The sequence below is a fragment of the Amphiura filiformis genome, chromosome 20 (assembly GCF_039555335.1).
Source record: "Amphiura filiformis chromosome 20, Afil_fr2py, whole genome shotgun sequence".
NCBI classification, from domain to species: Eukaryota; Metazoa; Echinodermata; class Ophiuroidea; order Amphilepidida; family Amphiuridae; genus Amphiura; species Amphiura filiformis.
In genome coordinates this window covers 60,023,609-60,043,284 of record NC_092647.1, presented here as the reverse complement: position 1 = coordinate 60,043,284, position 19,676 = coordinate 60,023,609, and the positions used below count along the sequence as shown (strand labels likewise).

Here is a 19,676-nt window from a genome sequence, read left to right as displayed (position 1 = left end):
TGACCATCCACCACAAAGTGGTAGTAAAGTCGGCTCTAGATCATTTTCTGTTTATTGCAGACTTTGAAAACATGCACTTTCAGCTTTAAAATGACACCTCAACCAGCTTTATCGGACATCTGGAAGTGAAGTTATGGTTCACCTAAGGTCAAATTCCTCATATATTTTACATAGAAATCCATTTACTGTTTTTGATTGTATCTCAAAATGGAAAATGTCGACTTTACGACCAGTTTGTGGTGGATGGGCACATTTTATCTACACTGGGTTTCAGAGAAGAACAGATTGACGCGAGCGCCCTGTTAATGAGCGACATACGCAGAGCTTTGTGTTCACTCCAAGGGCGACGATCTGCGCCGACCAACAAATTTGACGCACAATCGGCCAATCAGATTATCAGTTTGTTCCGTGTATACGCTTTGCATGCTCTCAAAATGTATACAAGTGCCATTCTACTCTGGCTTAAAACTTTAGTCACCAGACATACCAGCTGAGAAGATCTTCTCTATTTGGAGTAACCGACCTCAAGTTAACACTCACCTCGAGCTCTTTAAGCTTTCTTGTGGTCTCTTTATGATTTGCAATTTCTTCATCACGGTCATCATCTGCTTGTTGACAGCATCTCTGCAGAAACTCCTCCTCAGCCTTACATTTTTGATAAACCTCTTTCCTTTGTCTTTCCACATCTGCCTTGTGTCTATCTTCAAGTTCACTCAGAGAAGTTTTCTGTATATTAAATGAAAATTATAACTGTTTACAAGGATGTCCTATAAATGCTTATTAAATAATGGAGGCTAAACGATAGGACACATTTCTTAAGATTTTTTAAGCAAAAGTACAGAAATCTTACATCGATGAAATTGATTATTAAACAGGTGGGATGCCTTTGAAAAAAATTGTTGTTAGATTTGATGACTACTTTGCTTGATATCTACTGGCGGGATGTCAGAGCTCCGCTAGCCAAATAAACAGAGATGATCCTGTGTCATATACTGGGGTATTCAAAAAGGTGGCTTTGTTACATTTTGATGTGCAGTTTGGATTTCAAAACACTGTCTCTTGAGTATTCCTTCACTTAGAAGATTCAATTAGGTCTTAAATTGAGGCTAATTTATTCTATATTACTAATGTTTTTATCCTGTTTTAAAATTATTTTTAATTATTTTCTTGTGACGTTTGGCATGAAATGTGCCAAGGGTGGCTGAGGATTAGGGGGAGGAGGATTAGGGGGAGGGATTCATTTCGTAAAATTGATTTAAAACCTCATTAAAAATTTGAATCTAGTAAAAAAATGTCTAAATGAACTCCCAGACATCTAAACCAAGTAAATAAATACAAATCTTCTTTTAAAAGACCAATACTTGCTCAGAATGATTGTAAATGTGGAAAAAAGAGGTGGGGTTACATCCTCCCTACTTTGTGATTGTTTTTGCCCGCACTCTCTCATTTTTAACCGATTTCCATAAAAAGGTGTCAAAATGCTCAGGAGGATGAACCACGTCAAATGAGATGTGTAGGTTAAATGTTTGAACCATTTCATTTTTTTACTATGTAACACAAAGGTACCCCAGGTTTTGACACAGGACCAGGAGCGATCACTAACACTGAACATATCGTATGCCAATTGATACCATACTGAATTGCTGCCTCACCTCCACATCCTATTATCAGTAAAAATGATTAAATGTTGTTTGTATCCTTTTTTTTAATGCAAAATGTAAGACTTTCTATAAGTCGTTTACTTTACATCTATGCATCCTATTTTTTCTGCCAATTTCTTCCCGTATTAGGATGGACATTCCGCTAGTCCTTTTTTCCTTCTCTTTCATTGTTTTTGTGATGTCATACTGGATGTATTGTTCCATTACCCAAACCGAGTTACTTCATACGGTTAAGGCCACATTTTTAATAACAAAAACACACATTTTCAGTGCCTGAAGGCAATACTTCCATTAATTTCAATCGCTCCCAGTAATCTAAGCTTTCTTCTTGTGTACATTTTGTTATGTTTAGATCAAAAAAGAAAACCCTTTTTAATGAACAAATACACACACATACACCCCAGAGTGTGTTTGCCGGCAACTTCGAACACTGTATATTGCTATCTAACCGCGGATGTGTGCGTGTGATTAACCATGGACTAAAATGGCGGATTTTTTTGTGTATGATACAAAATGGAATTTTAGCTATCAATGATCAAATACGAAATGGAATTTTAGCTATCAAACTGTAGTTTTTACATGTATGGTCCGCGGTTTTTAGCAAATATCGCTCAAATGCATTTAGCATGCATTTGAGGCATTTTGCAGCAGTTTGAGACTGAGGATGGTCCTCGGTTGGAGGTAAGTCCGCAGTTTAGAGTGAAAAATCTTGTGTGCGTCCTCGTTTGCCGACAAACATGTATGCACATAAATCAATAACATTTGCCTAATTATAGTAAGATCATTTGCATTCTTAAAATTGTCCTTACCAGTTGCTCCAATTCTGTCTTTGCCTGCTGATACTTGGCATCATCAGCAGCTGCTGTAGCACCTTGTTGCTCTTCTTTTTCATGCTGCAGTTGATGCAGTTGTTGCTGAAATTACAGGTAAAAAGGCAGTGGAAAAGTTTTACTCTTGATAATAACAATACCAATTTATACAAGACTAAATCAATGAGCAATTGGTGACAATACAAAAACGTTCTATGGACCCGACTGTCCCAGAATTTTGAAAATTTTAACCAACCTATATTTTATATTTAGAGTAATTTGCAAAACAAACAAATAATGCCTGGCTGAGCGCCCCTATTTGAAAGGTTTGCCCGCTCATAAAACAGGGTTTTATGTGTGTCGCCTAATGAATTTTTTAGGTAAAGTAAATGTCCTCAATCCTGGAGCAAACAGGATCTTTCATATATCATTGGATGGGCATTGGGATGAACACAATGTGCAATTGTAATGGCACAAATCTACCCAATCCTATAACCGCCCTGTGAACATGTTGACAGAGATTCACCTGTATTCACCTGTCTTCTCGGGCTCTGATGGAGGCTTTAAAAAGCCTATAAAATGCCCACCTTAAACATCTAAATTACACTGCATAGCCTAATAAGTGATTAGGAGTTAGTAAACTGACTTCTGCTGCCAATCGGGTCCAATTCCATATGTGTACTTGTTGTACCACTTGGAGAGAGCCACGTCGACACCATTCTTGAATTCGTTGACTGATTTGGCTGTTACTACATCGTCCGGGAGCTTATTCCACGGAGTTACTACTCTTTGGGTGAATGAATTTGACCTTAAGCTGAGTCTTGAATGCCTCTTCTGAATTTTCATACTATTGCCTCTTGTTCTCCCTTCTTTAGCCAACACAAATAAAGCCTCTTTCTGAACATCGTTGAAGCCATGCATTATTTTGTAGACTTGAATCAAGTCACCTCTTACTCTCCTATATGCCAAGATGAGTGGCCGTAACGCTGGTGTTTGTCATAATGATGGTGTTTATTCAATTGTCATCCCAGAATAGATCATTTCAACATTCTTTGTCTGCTTGACTGGCTACAGGTTGTGTAGCACACCACACTTAACAGAGCTGGGTAGTCTAGTTCTGGCAAGGTCTTTTCACACTGGTAGGCCAAATAAAAAAAAATGTTGCTATTTATACAGTGCCTTTCACATTTGTAAATGTACCAACGCTCTTAGCATTTATTCCACTGTTGTTAGAATTATGTCAGCTGCATACAATGCCCAAGGCATGCTCATTTCTTGGGCAGCGCTCAATGAACAATATTCATAACAGCTCCCCATTTCACCCCTGGATTGAGCGAGGCAAGTAAGGCAAAGCATCTTGCCCAAGAGCACAACACGATGGCACCGCTGATTATCACTTATAAAGAACTACTTCACTGCCATGGGCCACATGTAATAATTGTGGAGCAAGCACAAACAATTTTGAATTATTGGGGAAAGACTAACCAATCTTCCCAACATATTTTGATTCTTAACACATGTTTTATAAATTAACACCAAAAACAAATAAAGTGCTATTTTCATTTCAACACTAACCTCAAGTTCAGCAACCTTTTTAGCTGCATCGGCAGCCGCTCTAGCAACTTGTTGTCTTTCCTCTTGGATGTGTGTCTGAAGCAAAAAAAGAAATCAATTACAAGTCCATCATCATAACTGGATGAAGAGAGAACTACATCTTTAGTTTTGAGAAAGTGTTGAAACTTATGGATTTGTCAATATTTATACAGGGGGTGAGGAATTTTCAATTATATTACCCCAAATTGGTTTTCCTCTTTTCCATTTAAACTGTTATATCCCCTTTTTTTGGAAATACATTATGATTATCACCTTGTTGTAAATATTGACTGTTTTTCAACCGGAAGCGTGAAAAATCTCCAACGTATATAGGCCTACATATTATTGGCCCTGAACATGTTTAAAGTAAAACCTTCTATGTAACCTCTTGGCAGTTTTGTTTTAAACATGTTCAAGAGCCACAAGTACATAGGAGGTTTTTTGTGCCCCACAACAATGTGCTGAAGTGAAGCTGAAGATGGCAGTGATTAGGAATAGAACACTATTAAACTGGCTGGTTCTGCCAGGATACTGACGACCTAATAGCAATTAGGTTTGCAGTCATCCCTATTCCGTAAGCAACTGCAAATTGTTAAATCTGGTGAAATAATAATAATAAAATTATAACCAACCTTGCTACCAAAACCTTGCTAACAAATGAGTATAGCTTCACTGGGCATCATGGAAAAACAGGTTTACCATCATCCATTTGGCTTCCTCAAGACTTGGTGTTTGTGTGTGACACACACACATGATCAAAGGTGGTGTTATCTGTAGGGCACAGTCACTTCACCCTGCATAGTGGGCTACTGTTAACAGATGCACAGCCTTTGACCATGTGTGTATCACATGCGGACGCTGTGGATGTCTTGAGAAAGCCAAATAGAATTTAGTATTATCCACTGTATGAACAATGCTGATTTGAAGAGAAATGAAACAAACATTGGCACGAAATATAATATTAGAGAACATTTATCCAGAATGGGGTGCAACAAAACTCCTCACTTCCATGTTTATACCAAAACTGCCTCAATATAGTACTAAAGTTAACACTCACCTCGAGCTCTTTAAGCTTTCTTGTGGTCTCCTTATGATTTGCAATTTCTTCATCCCGTTCATCATCTGCTTGTTGACAGCATCTCTGCAGAAACTCCTCCTCAGCGTTACATTTTTGATAAACTTCTTTCCTTTGTCTTATCACATCTGCCTTGTGTCTCTCTTCAAGTTCACTCAGAGTAGTTTTCTGTATAATGAAAATTGTAATTATTTATGTTGAGGAATTTTTTTCAAATATTTTGACAGCAAAAATAATAGAAATCTTATGAAATTTGAGAAAAACTATGTGAAACTTGAGACTAAAATAGGTGGGATGAGTTATTACTTCAATTCACTTTGGCACAGAAACAAGCTAGGGATAAAAACCAAAAATATAAAAATATATATTATACAATGTAATTTGACAGTACAACTGGCTGTATTATCCATGTTTTTTCTCCATTGTTTGTTGTCAAATTTGCACAAAATTGAGCCTCATTTTGAAAGATAAATCATATAGAAGATGGTCCAATTTCATCTCATTAGTACATTTCTGCCTTAGTTGAATGACCTTGAAAGTTCCATGCGAGTGTATTCCAATAAAGAAAGCCAGGCTACCTTGTGAAAAAAAGTGGTTTAACCAGTTTAGACACATTTTGGCTTACAAAATTCAAAGCATCTTTCAGCATGTTCAGCCCTAATATTTCACCAGTCTTGGAACATATGCTTTCCATTGATACCACAATCTACATTTTGATGGAGAAATTGTGAAGATGAGGTTGTCGATCATATTCTCCTCTTTTAAAATCCAGACCATTATTGTTGGGTTTCCTTTTTGATACATTCAGCATATTTTTGAGGAAAGAAAATAATTGTTGTTTCTCATGCATTTACTGGTTAGTATATGGAGGAATATATCCATACACAATGTAGGATAAAACCAGTACAAGTTTTAATATTCTCTTTCAGTTCCAATTGGAATCCATACACCCCCTATGGAAGACACAGACTCCATCTCCCACACATGAAGTGTGAATTTCAAATGGGGTTACCTGAATGATCTACTTCTACACCAATGTCTTCCATAGTGGGTGTATAGAGTTGAACTGAAATAACCAATTGTAATTTAATAAGCTCACCATTTTCTCTTGCTCCTGCTTAAGTTCTTCTGACATCTGCTCAGCCTGCCTCTTGTATGTGTCCAGCATACTCCTTGCTTCTGCCAGCTCAACCTGAACACCTTTAGTCTCACCCAGCTGCTTTTGCAATTCACCTACTTCAACTTCCAACCAATCTTTGTCCTCACACTTCTGCTGCGCTGCACCAAGCTGTTGTTCAGTCTTAAATAAATGCTGCTGGAGCTCGGCAATGCGACTGTGCAGTACAGTTGTCTCTCCGGACATTTGTTTGAAAGAGTTCAACTCTTCAAGCATGTGTGCTTGGTTAGTTCTTATATTAGCTAGTTGGTTCTGAAGCTCACTAATTTGATTCTCTTTGTCCAAAGAGCTTTTTCTTGCTGCACTTACTTCATCCTCAAACTGGGAACACTTAGAAGTAGCAGCATCCAAATGCTCTTGGAGGGAAGCTGAATGTCCATTAGTGTCTGCTAGTGTTTGTCTAGTGGCTTCTAACTCATTCATCAGTTGCACCTGTTTGTCCTGAATCTCTTGGAGTTGTTGCTGAAATACAGCCACCTGCTGCTCCTTGTCTTCACAGGTCTGTGTCACATTTTGAAGCTCCTCCATCAGCTGTGTCTGATCTGTTTTATTCTCATCAAGTTGCTTCTTAATTTCACTAATGTAAGCTTCATTTTCCTCCAACTGCTGCTTCAAATCACCGATTTCCACCTCGCAATCCTCGTTGGTCTGTCTGGCTTCTTTCAGTTCATCCAACATATTGCTAACATAGGCTTTTCCATGCGTGATCTCTTCTTCAAGCTCTGCAACTTGATTTTGCAAGCTCTCTACATCTTGATTTTCATCTCTTGCTGCCTTTAATTCCTCAAACAGCTTCTCATTTTCAGCCTCCAAATCCTTCATTTGTTCTGACAGTACATCAGTGTTTGTTCTCAACTCATCATTGGCACTGGATTCAGCAGTGAGATCTACTATTTGGTGCTGTAACTCATTGATTCTTGTTTCCCTTTCTTGACATGTCTCCTTTGTGTCTTTCAAGCTGGACATCAGTTGTGCCACGTAGGCTTTACCCTGGATAATCTGTTCATCCAGTTCTTCTATATGCGTCTCTGCTTCCTGGGTATTCTCTTTGGCTTCATTCAACTCGGCAAGAACTTGTTGCTGTTTTGATTCCTCTTCCTGTATCTGTTTTGTAAGTTCTTCTACTTTATGCTGCAATTCATCTTCGTGACTCGTAACTTGCATCAACTGATTCTTTAGATCAGCTATTTGTGCATGTAACAGTGTCTCATCAGCATTTCTAGCTTCACCATTGTTCACTTGTTCATCATCTGCTTCAGCAAGGCGTGCTTCTAGCTCAACCACACGCACCTTCAAATCCTCTGCTACAGATTGGTACATGTTGGACTCCTTCAACTGCTTTTCAAGCTCTGCCACATGCAACTGAAGCCAGTCCGTATCGTCGGCACTCTGACGCCTCATTCCTGCGAGCTGTTTATTCAAATTATCAATCTGGCTAAGGTACTCATCTGCCAGCTTTCTGCTAGTAGCCAACTGCTGCTTCAAATCTTCAACCTGAGATTGCAGAGAACCGTATTCTATTTCCATCTCTTGTGCTTCTTGTACTACTTTTGTGAGGACTTCTACTTTGCTCCTCAGTTCTTTGGCTTCCATTAGACCAGACACAGTCTTTTCTTCAAGAGACCTTTCAAGTTCATTTACTTGCAGTTGCAGAAGGTCTGCATTAGCCTTATCTTTGTTAGCTACATCTAGTTCCTCCGCAATTTCATCTATCTTTGCTTTAAGCTCACATACATCAGATTCAGCTCTTCTAAGCTCATCTTCCTTTTGCTGTAAACTATTCTTTAACGCCTCGGAATCACCACTCGTGCTTTCCTTTTGCAGCATCAGTTCTCCAATCTTTTGTTCTAGTTGCTCAGCAACTGACTGGTAGTTCCTAGCTTCTTCAAGTTCTCCCTCCAATTCCATCACCTTTTTCTGTACAACATCATTTGATTCTGAAACATCATTCTGCTTCATGACATTGCTCATTGGCTCTTCATCCGCATTTGTCTGCGACACAGATACTTGTTCCCTTTGGTCCATCAGTTCCTTCTTGAGACTCTCCACATTGTTTTGTGCCAGGGTCAATTCATTGTGCAATTCTGTCACCTTGCTTTCTAATTCTGCATTGAGCTCCGTCAGAATATCTACTTCTTGACTGGTCATCTCTTGAGTTGACTGTAAATAAAGCAATGAAAGCAAGATTGAAAAAGAATTAGAAGATAGATCATTTTCAATAATATGAAATATATCGTACACAGACAGATTTTAAAAACAATCATATGGTATGATCACCCAATAAAATATTTTTCTCCGATTAGGTCACATGCTTTTAAGGTATTTTTTATGACATAAGCTGAATTTATACTCAATTGGTTTGACAGAAATATCAAATTGCAATGTGTAAAAATGATGGCAATATTGCACACTGAAGCATACTACCCTGTACGGTACCCTAATTTCTTTTAAACAAGATTTACGAATAGACCAGATGGCTCAAATGGGCCATTCTGTTTAAAATCCAGCTACCCCCTGTGAAAGAGTTCACAGGAAGTAGCACCTTATGTTCAATAGAGCTCAAAGTTCAATTTTACACAATTTGGCCTACAATTAGACATTTTTTTAATTCCAAAATCTTCCACCAATATGTAAACTACCATATTGAATTTGGTTGGAATTCCCAATTCTATTCCAAGGGGGTGTGTTTTTTAAAAGGAATAGTCAAATGAAATTTGGTGGAAGAGACGTGACATTTTAATAAATATAAGTATACACTGACTTTGTGGTGATCAAACTGCATTTCATTGCTAGGATGACAGCCAAATTAAATTGCACTTTCTACGACTGTGCATGCACAAACTTAAATCATACTTAATCCAATATCAATGAAATCAACTTCACTTCTTGGTAGGGTTAACACCCATGGACAGTGTTAACTCTTAAAGGGGCCACCCCACTTTAGTCAGATTGAAATTTATCCATGTAAATTCTCTTCTGTCTGTCATCAAAGTAACAAGTGTAATTTAGTTTGTCTGTTGTGAACTGACCGATTGCGAGGATCCCTTAATGCCGCATGTGGCTATTTTGGTGCAGTGAAAATGGGATTTGGCACGAGAGAGTACCCATTCTCAACGAAAAAGAAAATGTGACTTTTTACCAAACTAGGGTTATTAAAAAAATCATTTGATGCATCAAAATTCTTAAAACAGAGAACACACACTGCCCATGAACTTGGAATTTAAATCAACAGTTAACCCCCATCACAATCATAATAAGAATCAAATGCCAACTTTTGTCTAGTGTAACCATTAGTCATGCTAATAATACTTACTATGGAGCTGTCATTAATACTGTAATGTCTCTGTTTAGCTAGCTGCTCTTCCAAATATGTGACTTTGACCTGCATTTCTTCCTCAGATTTCAGGTACTTGCTATTCCATTCCAGCACTTCATTTTCTAATTCCTTCATACGGGCTGTGAATAAAAATGCGAACAAAACAAGTTGAGACATTTGGGTAATTTTGCAGAAGTGTTTTATTCATATTTTACTTGACAGATAAAACCCAAACTTGTGCAAAGAACAGAAGGGCAAAGGTACATTTTCATTTGCACAATTAATTTGAGACCATTTTCAGATGCTTGGTTTCATTTGGTGTTGATAGAATGTATCATATTTGACAATGTTTACACATTTCATATCCATGCCAGCTGCATGCATGTCACTCACAATCACAGAACAGAAAAGGCGTATCTGGACTTGCTATATCACCCTTATAAAGCTATCAGCGACAAATGACTCATTTAGCTCGATCACATCACATATGCAGTATAAAACTGAATTAGCTACACTAACTTACCTTCAAGTCCATCTGTGTATTCTTTCATCATATTAGCCGTTTCTAAATCATGCTGAAGGTCATTGATGGTATGGTCTTTCTCCATAATGGTGTCTTCTAAAGTCTTAATGCGTACATCAAGCTCAGATGAATCAGCTTCAGTTCCCTTACTCCTGTCCACCTGCTCTTTGAGATCATCCAAAGCCTGAGTTTTTTCAAAGACAGAGTCTTCCAAAGTGGATTTTTCCATCATGGCCGCCTCAAGTTCCTCTTGGAGATTTTTGACTGTGTTGTTATCTACAGTAACCTGTGACTGGAAGGGGGAAAAAGAATGACATGGGTCAATCTCATCGTATCATGGATGAATATTCACAAGTTCTCATTCTCCACTGTGACAGTAATTGATACAAGCTGTAAGTTATAGCTCCTGCAAGGGCACCACCACTACCCTGGCAGAACCAGTTTTTTAACACCATTTTATTGTTTCAAACAATAGAATCCAGGCCCAACCACCACTTCTGATGGAGTGCCGGTAGTTGAAAACATCCCTAACATAATTCATGTCAATTGACCTTTGACCCGTAACATTTCTGGCAAAGATAATACTCACCTATTGTGTGGAAAGAGGTATGTTGATTAGGTCAATCTTAGTACAAATGTAATGTTATCTGTTCATATCATCATGCTATTTAAAGGTGGAGGACCTGATTGACAGCCTCATTCCCCAATTTTCACATTAAAATGCAGATATTGTACTACATGAAAGATCATATATGCACGTTGGTGGGCAACAGAGTATGGCACTTTGGGTTTCTTTCACCTCTCTCCAACACATGTAACATATGCACGTTGGTGGGCAACGGAACCCATACATAGTATAGACATGTTGGGGTCAATGGAGCACACACATAGTAGAGGCATGTTGGGGTCAATATTTTTCCTCATAACAACGGTGAATTTTAAGCCTAAAATATGTTTCATTAAGACAGTATCATTAAAAATATGGTAGTTTGGTGGTGCACCACCATGGAAGTCATGTACGATGAAGCACTGTACTATGAGCCACACATTTTCGCATTTTCACCACATCATTGGAGAAACTGAACTCCAAAACTAGACTTAGGAATGTTTGGGCAAGGTGTCTCCATGCAAGCAAAAAACATCATGTGTTAAAATCAGACCACCCATATCCATATTAAATCATTCATTACTTTAATATTTATCATCTAATAAAGTAGTATTTTCTTACCTGCTGACTTCTAGCAGTTTGAAGCTCCTGTTCAAGTTCTTCTATCTTATTGTGTAAAATATCAAATTGATCCTTGTTGCCTGAAGTATCTGTAGCATGAGTAAAGGAAAAGTTAGTTAAATGCGTATTTGCATGATTATTAAACAGGCTAAACTAAATATCAAAAATGATTTTGGGACTCCATGCCTGTTTGTATTATATCAGATGGCAGCTCCATGACATCATTAGCCAAACCATTCCGAGTTGGCGTATTGAGAACTGTCCCATTCTTCTTGGGTCAGTTTCATGCATGCTGGCCAGTCGTCAACACCTCTTTAGTTTTGAGTAACCATACGATATATTTTATTAATTGAAAATCCAATAAGAATTTTAACAAAATTGCAGTCACACTAATTTATTGGGTCACATGTGTTTCGGTATTCTTTCGGCGTAATTCAGCATCATGGCAAATTGGTGGAGAGTCTGTGGAGTGTGGTATTCTTTTCACCTGTACCACCTATTCACTGGCTTGAATTTTGCCCCTCAGTAAGTCAATGCAATTGAGCTTTGTTCAGTGCATTCATGAACTCTGGCCTCTTGCAATTGGATTTTTGTACCAGGGCATCATAATTCATGTGAATTCAGAAAGTGTTAAGCACCTCAGTTGATAATCTGTTTAGACAGAACCTATAATGGGCTATTTCAGTTGAAATTCATACACTCTCTAATTGGAAGACATAACCTTGACCTTCAACACAGGGAGTGTGAATTTAAATGGGGTAACCTCAATGGGTGACTGACTCCATTGTATTCTACACCTAAGGTCATGTCTTCCATATATAGAAAGTGTAAGGATTTAAACTGGAATAACCCAATATGACTTGTATTAACAGCACACTTACCAACACAAGACAACTGTTCCTGCAACTCTGTTATGTAGGCCTTGGCATTCTCCAGTTCAATATTTACATTTGACAATTGGTCCTGTGCATCTATTGACTACAAAAAGTTAACAAAAAATAAACAGTATCAAATTATGGACATACATAAGAAATTCATTAATTTCTACAGGTCCAAGCAGAAATTCTAAAATGATGCATAAATACAATCATGGTTAGCAAGTCCATCAAAGAATATGACTAAAATGATATGATATCTGTTTCCACAAAATGAGAAAAAAGATGCAAATGTTGATGTCCAAGTTATTTCCAATTTCCAGAGTCATAATCTCTAGATCATAAACCTGAAAGTAATATAAACTTACCAGGCAGCTCCCTTACTTGCTGTTTAAAAGTCAGTATGTCTGTGAGGAATTCATTGTTTTCTGGCATGTTCAATGAATCATCTCCTTTTCTTCCCTAGTGACTTTACGCTCATTTTGACAGGTCTTGGTTATTGATAGGTGTTTACATTTGAAGAGACTGAAACATTGTACTGTCTGTCATTGAGTAGTCCTCACAAAGTTACCATTTCCAATATTTAGGATTCAATATAGGCATAGTATAAAGATTTTAATGGGCTATTCCAGTTGACATCCATATACCCCCCATGGAAGACATGACCTTAATCTCCCACACAGGGAGTGTGAATTTCAAATGGGACTACCTGAATAGGCGACTCCATTTGAAATTCACACTCCCTATGTGGGAGATTAAGGTCATGTCTTCCATAGGGGGTGTATGAATTTCAACTGGAATAGCTTAGTGTTACAATGGTCCACATAAATGTGACAAGTCCTTTAAACAAAGATGTTACAGTGAAAATGCTCCCAAAATTGGTGAAAAAGCCTCAAATATGGCATACATGGGAAAGTCCCAAAATGAGCTGAAAATTTAAAAACAAAGCATTGAAATGTGGACTTCGGAAAAATGTGGATTCATGCAAAACCTAAAATGTGGCATCTCTGCTTTTATAAGACTTCAGACACGTAAACCAATAACAGCTAGGTAATGCCATGGATTGCTTTAAATCCGTCTTGGCCGATTTGGTGACATTTCATTGGTACTTTAAGCATGCAGGGCAGCATATTGATTTTCCTAAGGCTTTAGGTCCGAGGGCTTGTCCCCTGTTGACGTGTTCTCATATTAATCATCATGACCTGGACAACTTTTTTTGTTTAATATTGCTCCAGTTACTCAATTGTAATGACCATTATAGCCTGGCTCTGGTTGATGTAAAGCTGCACAATGTCCGAGACAAAGGCCCTTGAACTAAATGTAGTGTGTCTGTGATCCCTAATTATGAACTATTATACTCACAGCATCAATGCTTTCTCCTAAGTCTGTCTTGAGCTGTGCACTCTCTGAATTTAATCTGGAAAAATGAAAAAAGGAAAGAATAAAGTAATTAATGATAATACAAATGAGTTCCCCCCCCCCCCCTCCAGATTCACATTAGTATGACCTAAATAAGGCACCATTTCCGACTTGGTTTACAATGCAAATTGCATGAAATTCCGCTTGATAACAGCCATGAAGTAACAATTAGCAAAACTGTGTTTCTGACATGAACAGCCGATTGATGTCTCTTTGTTCAAGTTGTGAGTTAAATTTGCCGTAGAAGTTGTGATGTAACAGAATTACCATAGCAATTTGTCTACACTATTTATGATTGTATTGCCCTGCACTAGACATTATGGTGTTCCTCTGCATTGAACACAGATTAGGCCACCTTAATTAAATCATTATTATTTTTGATGTGTCAGTACAAGCGATTCGTATTCAGTCAATGATTGCTTACATACACAGGTGATGAGTGCAGCATGCTTATAGTGCAGGGCAATACATTCAAAAATAGTGCAGACCCATCACTATGTTAATTAATCCTGTTAAATCACTACTTCTACAGCAAATTGTTCCTACTATACTATGTATGGGCCACTGTGAAATACAGTTTGCTTCCAAACTGCAGGAGTAATTCGCCACTTAGTATAAAAATGTTTTGGTGACGGGCTTCAACTTGGAAGCAGAAAACATGTTACAATGGGCTAATGCAGTTGACATCCATACACCCCTATGGAAGACATGACCTTAATCTCCCACACAAGGGGTGTAGATTCCAAATAGAATCACCTATTCAGGTAACCCATTTGAAATTCACACTCCCCTGTGTAGGAGATTAAGGTCATGTCTTCCATAGGGGTGTATGCATTTCAAGCCTAAATCAGAGCACCCACCTTTGATAATAAATGAGAAAACAAAAAAACATGCAAACACTCACTGATCCACGGTTGTCTTCAACTCATCTAACTGAGACTTAAGTGATTCTATCTCATTTTGAGCTGCCATCTGGCTTTCTGCATCTGGACTAATCACACTTGTTGCCTCTGTGTTGTTCTCAGCCGAGCCATCGCTTGTGTTCTTCAGGGACAAATTCTCGTCATACGCCCACTGGAGTTGTTCCTTAAGGCCTGTCATCATCTGTTGGTGGCGCTCTTTCTCAAAGTGAAGGTGTGAATCAAAATCACTCTTCTCCTGGTTCAGCTTTCTCATGTCAACTTTCAGTTTTTCCTGACAAAGATAGTTGGATTGTAGTTGTAATGAACAAATTTTTTTTTTTTTAAATAACCTACACATACCTTGGATCTGGTAAGGCGTTTCAGTGATATGACTTGGTGGAGGGGTGGAACTGCCGGTCTTCAAATTCCACTAGGTTTTTGTTGCAAAATATGCTAATTTGGTAGATTATTTGAATAATTGTTTTTTAAATTTTATTAAATTTGTTTTGGAATTTTTTTTAATCATTACAATTGCAAACATAAATGCCTTGCAAAAATAGCTTACTTTAAGGTGGTAGTTATAAGTTTTCTTTCATATTGCATTTTCTATCTTACATACAGGCCTATCATTAACCAATCTTCCAAATTTCAAGTTGACAAAAAAAATAATTTTACATTTCCGGATTATTTTTTTTGGCCTCATTTCCGGAATTACATGTCACTGGGGTAATATAAATAGCTTTCATCTGACACCAAAATCTCAGGTTTGGTGATGGGGGTGAGGCTGTTGATCTGGTCAGACATCTTTAAATATCAGTAATTTAGTATAATTAGCACTGAAGCAGACACAAAAGGCCTATGGAACCTGTTTAAACTTATTTTACATCCCAATCAAGTAGTATCATGATCCTCACCATTTCTTTGGTGAGACTCCCATTCTGGTCAGTCATTTCGGAGAGCTTCTTTCTCAGATCCATCACCACAAACTCAGCATCGGCGAGGCTTTTCTGTTCAAAGTTCATCTGCTGCATTTGTTGCATCTTGAAAGAAATTCAAAACAGATTTATTGATAAATCCGGAATCCAAATCATGTACCCTCAATGGGCTATTCCAGTTGAAATCCATTCACCCCTATGGAAGACATGTCCCTAATCTCCCATACAGAGGGTGAGAATTTCAAATGGGGTTACATGGATGGGCGACTCCATATGCCATATGAAATCTACACCCCCTGTGTGAGGGGGTATAGATTTCAAATGGAGCAGCCCAATCTGCAACAGGGATACACAATACACACCAACTTGGATAACATATGCAGACCTGCCAACCTCTGAAAGTCCAAATGCGGGACACTAAAAATTTCTTCCAAAATTCCAACGAAATTACGACGAACCTTCCGAATTCGGAAACATTGACACAGTGAAAAGCTGAAAATAACCTCTTCACCAATCCGAAAAAGATACGCAATTCATCGGTTATACAATGTTGCATCAATGAACCATGCACCGGCGATGAGGCGAAAATTATAGCCTCCTTTTAATGGCAACGCTCATACATATCCAATGTATTACAATGGGCAACGTGAATTTAACACGCAAGCACGTGCTAATCAGGCTTTTAATAGCGCCACCACATTTTCAATGCATTTAAATAGGTATAGCGCCGCCGCAATTCTTTCGTGCCAGACGATATCGGACAATTTGTTGGTTTTTTTTAATGATTTTTTTCAATGGACGGAAATGCGGGAATGCGGGACGTCCCGCATTTTCGGGGTTTTAAACTTCGGAATGCGGGACTGTCCCGCAAAATGCGGGACAGTTGGCAGGTCTGCATATGTGACCTGCGACCACGAAATCAGCGTAAATAAAGTTGCAAGGAGTTAGTCACTTTTAAAACGCCCTGGCTTCTGTGTTGGTGTTCACACACCTGTTAAAGCCACTAAGTATGCCTGTATGTCCTTTGTGAATGGGAGCAAAATGGGCCATTCACGAAGGATAATACTACTGACTTGTACAGGTGGCAACAAACAAAGAACATCAACTTAGTCAGACCAAATATCTCAAAACTACCAACTCAACAAAATGAGTATAAAGTGGCGTCGACTTTACACTGATTTCTTGGTAGCAGGTCACATATGTGACATGATCTGGTCCATAAGAGGTCAAAGGTAGCAAATTTGAAATTAAGATTAAGGCAAATTTATGGAGTAAAAAAGCAATAAAATACATATGAAAATAGACATCACAAAACTTTGTAACTTTAGAATCAATCAATCAAGTATGCTAGACCTTGTATGTTTTCATTATATGATAGCTTAATGTTTGGCTATCTTCCAGGAAATAAAATATTGGGTTATTTCAATTCTTGTGTTTCACAATATGATGCGCCTCCAGCGGGTCGCTGAGTCAAGGCCAAAATATGCAGTGCATCATGGGAAAATGTTGACATCCAAAGAACGCATAATACAAATACAATACACAAACATACATCATTATAATGATGTTTCATGCGAATGCACACTAAAACAACAATAATTGTTAACAATTAACATGACATTACATCTGCCAATAATTATTAACAATTATAGTAGATCCATTTTCTATCTATTGATCACAGGGAATCCGTCATGGAGCTGTTTTCAACATATTTATTACCACACTCGCGTGAAAATTCAATAGCAGCTTGAACGGCGATGTCGACTCTGGAGTAAAAAAAAATTGACTGCCAAGAACAACAGCTGGTAGCGCATCGTATTGTGAAACGTGAGAATTGAAATCCATACACCCCTTTGGAAGACATGACATTACATCTGCCAAAGTGGTGTAGATTACAAATAACCCCCACGGTCAAACGCCTTATCGATTGAGCTAACCCCCATTCTGTGGAGACAAATGCATATGCCATACCTGTTCTAAAGAGAGTGACATTTCTGCCACCTTGGCATCACGTTCTGTCAGTGTGTCCTTCAGCGACTGAATCTCAGCTTTATTTTCATCCTGTAAAAGTTATAAAAAATATATTAAATTCTTTTCTAATGGTAAACAAACATGAATTTACCAAGAAGTTTCTTTTATGGTACAGAACAGAACTGCAAATTTAAATAACCACCAATAATTAGGCTGGGCACCAATCCATAACATGACACAAATGGAAGACCACCACTCAACCCCATGTTGAAGTGCATGGCATATGGTAGGTCAATTAGATTAATAATAAAAAAAAAACGATTGAAGTATTTTCATTTTTGCATGACTTGATATTTAAACAGGTTACCTCTTGTTCCTGAATAGTACGGGATTCTCTTCTTGTGAAGTCCTCCAATTCTTTCAGCTCTGTCTTGTACTTATTCAAATTATATTCTCTGTAAACAGTAATAATAGACAAAACAATAAAACTGATGCATATTTTTTATAGGACGTTGCTTTTAGGTGAAAGGGTGGGTTATGAAATCCATAAACATGCCAAAACATGATTTTAAAAGACTTAAACATTTGAGGTCTTTTTGAGCGCAGACAACTGACCTACTATACATACATCCACATGACAATGTTTAGTACATTTTCCCAAAGCGATAAACTGAACCACTAACTGAACAATTGCTACTATTCAAGTGGTCCCTTGCACAGGACTTTTAAGCATTTGCAACAGAGGTAAAAAACAAATATACTCACTGCTTTTCTCATACTGCATATATCAGGGGACGGTATTAATCTTTTTGTTAGGAAAATCAAGAGTATTAGGGCCCATGCTGTTGTGAGGCAGAAATATGGTACCACGGATCATTTACCAACAGGTAACGTCCCAGCATCATCTCATTAATGAGGGCCAATCGTTCCATGAAATGGGAAAGATAAAACTGCCATGCAAATACCACACATATTTATGGTCTCATTATGTAAAGACAAAGACATGCAACACTCTATCGCGTAATGTGAAGGCATACAACGCTGCAACATCAGTGAGTGAGATAACACACCATCGCAAACCTCAAATCGCCTATTTAACACACCACAATTCCTAAACTTCTTACCCAGTGGCATTTGATAGCAAACCTGACAACCCGCCACATCATTTCCAGAAGTGTGATTTGTAGCACGCCTGTTATTTAACTCAACCCCTGCAGCATGCTGACATGTTTTATTAGACATGCACAATTAAATGATCTGCCCTCATGAATATGTAAGAATTTGCAGCATATAAAACACAGGGACTTGGATCATGGTCTGTGTGTGGTACTTACAGATCTCCTATAGTCTTGTCCTTTTCTTGAAGTTGCTTGTGGAGTTGGGGGTTGTCTTTGTTATTCTCATCATTGTCATTTTGCATCTCCTGCTGTAATTCTAGATCAACCTTGAGTAGATCAAGCTCATATTGCCTGTAGGAAATATAAGAGGGAAGCAAAAACAAAATCAGCAGTGCTCTATGATGCAATTATGAAACAATCAGTAGGTTTGCTATAGTCAAGTTTCATTCAGTCAGTCTGGATATAAGAGGGAAGCAAAAACAAAAGTGACTCCATCTATGATGCAATTACCTGGTAACCCACAATCCGATTCAGGCAACAACCAGCATGTTTCTACTGATGCTTAAAATAAGGGTTGTGGTGTGTACCGGAAGTACTGAAAATATATTCCTGGCCCCAAGCTGCTTTAAAGGTCACGATGTGATCCATAAAATGTACATAAAAGAAGTTCAAAACCCAGCAACCGTTAAGTTTCCACTGACAGAAATACCGGGTGTCACACCGCGTGGTCTACATCATGAGGTGGATCACGGTTGCCGGGTGTCCACACCGCATCACTCTGAACCGATCTGTTTCCACTGAGCACATTAACCGGTAACACTCTAAACTAAACCACATTACCCACCAACCGTTCCCCAGTAGAAACACACAGTTTCTGTTATATCATTTTATCAACAAATGTGATGAAAACTAAAACTACATACAAAAATTGCCTTTCAAATAACATATCACATTTGTGTACTTCCATATCAAAACGATGCACTTGTCGGCTGCTACATGTGTCTCATTTCACATAATTGCTAGGAATAAATACCAGACTCATATCAAGTGTAGGTCACTTCAAATGTAGCAGCC

At 38.1% G+C, this 19,676-nt stretch overlaps 1 protein-coding gene across 1 annotated transcript in view; it reads right to left on the bottom strand.

Annotated features, from left to right (window-relative positions):
- Positions 1–19,676, bottom strand: part of LOC140142418 (uncharacterized) — a 40,907-nt gene that overhangs the window by 7,688 nt on the left and 13,543 nt on the right. Inside the window, exons 14-28 of the mRNA XM_072164387.1 lie at positions 18,819–18,953; positions 17,852–17,939; positions 17,485–17,574; positions 15,493–15,618; positions 14,581–14,870; positions 13,620–13,674; positions 12,264–12,360; positions 11,383–11,471; positions 10,155–10,446; positions 9,629–9,771; positions 6,238–8,475; positions 5,121–5,306; positions 4,046–4,120; positions 2,471–2,575; positions 541–726 (exon numbers count right to left, since the gene is read on the bottom strand). Of these exons, the coding sequence (XP_072020488.1) occupies positions 541–726; positions 2,471–2,575; positions 4,046–4,120; positions 5,121–5,306; positions 6,238–8,475; positions 9,629–9,771; positions 10,155–10,446; positions 11,383–11,471; positions 12,264–12,360; positions 13,620–13,674; positions 14,581–14,870; positions 15,493–15,618; positions 17,485–17,574; positions 17,852–17,939; positions 18,819–18,953 (4,195 nt within the window). The remainder of the gene's footprint in view (positions 1–540; positions 727–2,470; positions 2,576–4,045; positions 4,121–5,120; positions 5,307–6,237; positions 8,476–9,628; positions 9,772–10,154; positions 10,447–11,382; positions 11,472–12,263; positions 12,361–13,619; positions 13,675–14,580; positions 14,871–15,492; positions 15,619–17,484; positions 17,575–17,851; positions 17,940–18,818; positions 18,954–19,676) is intronic.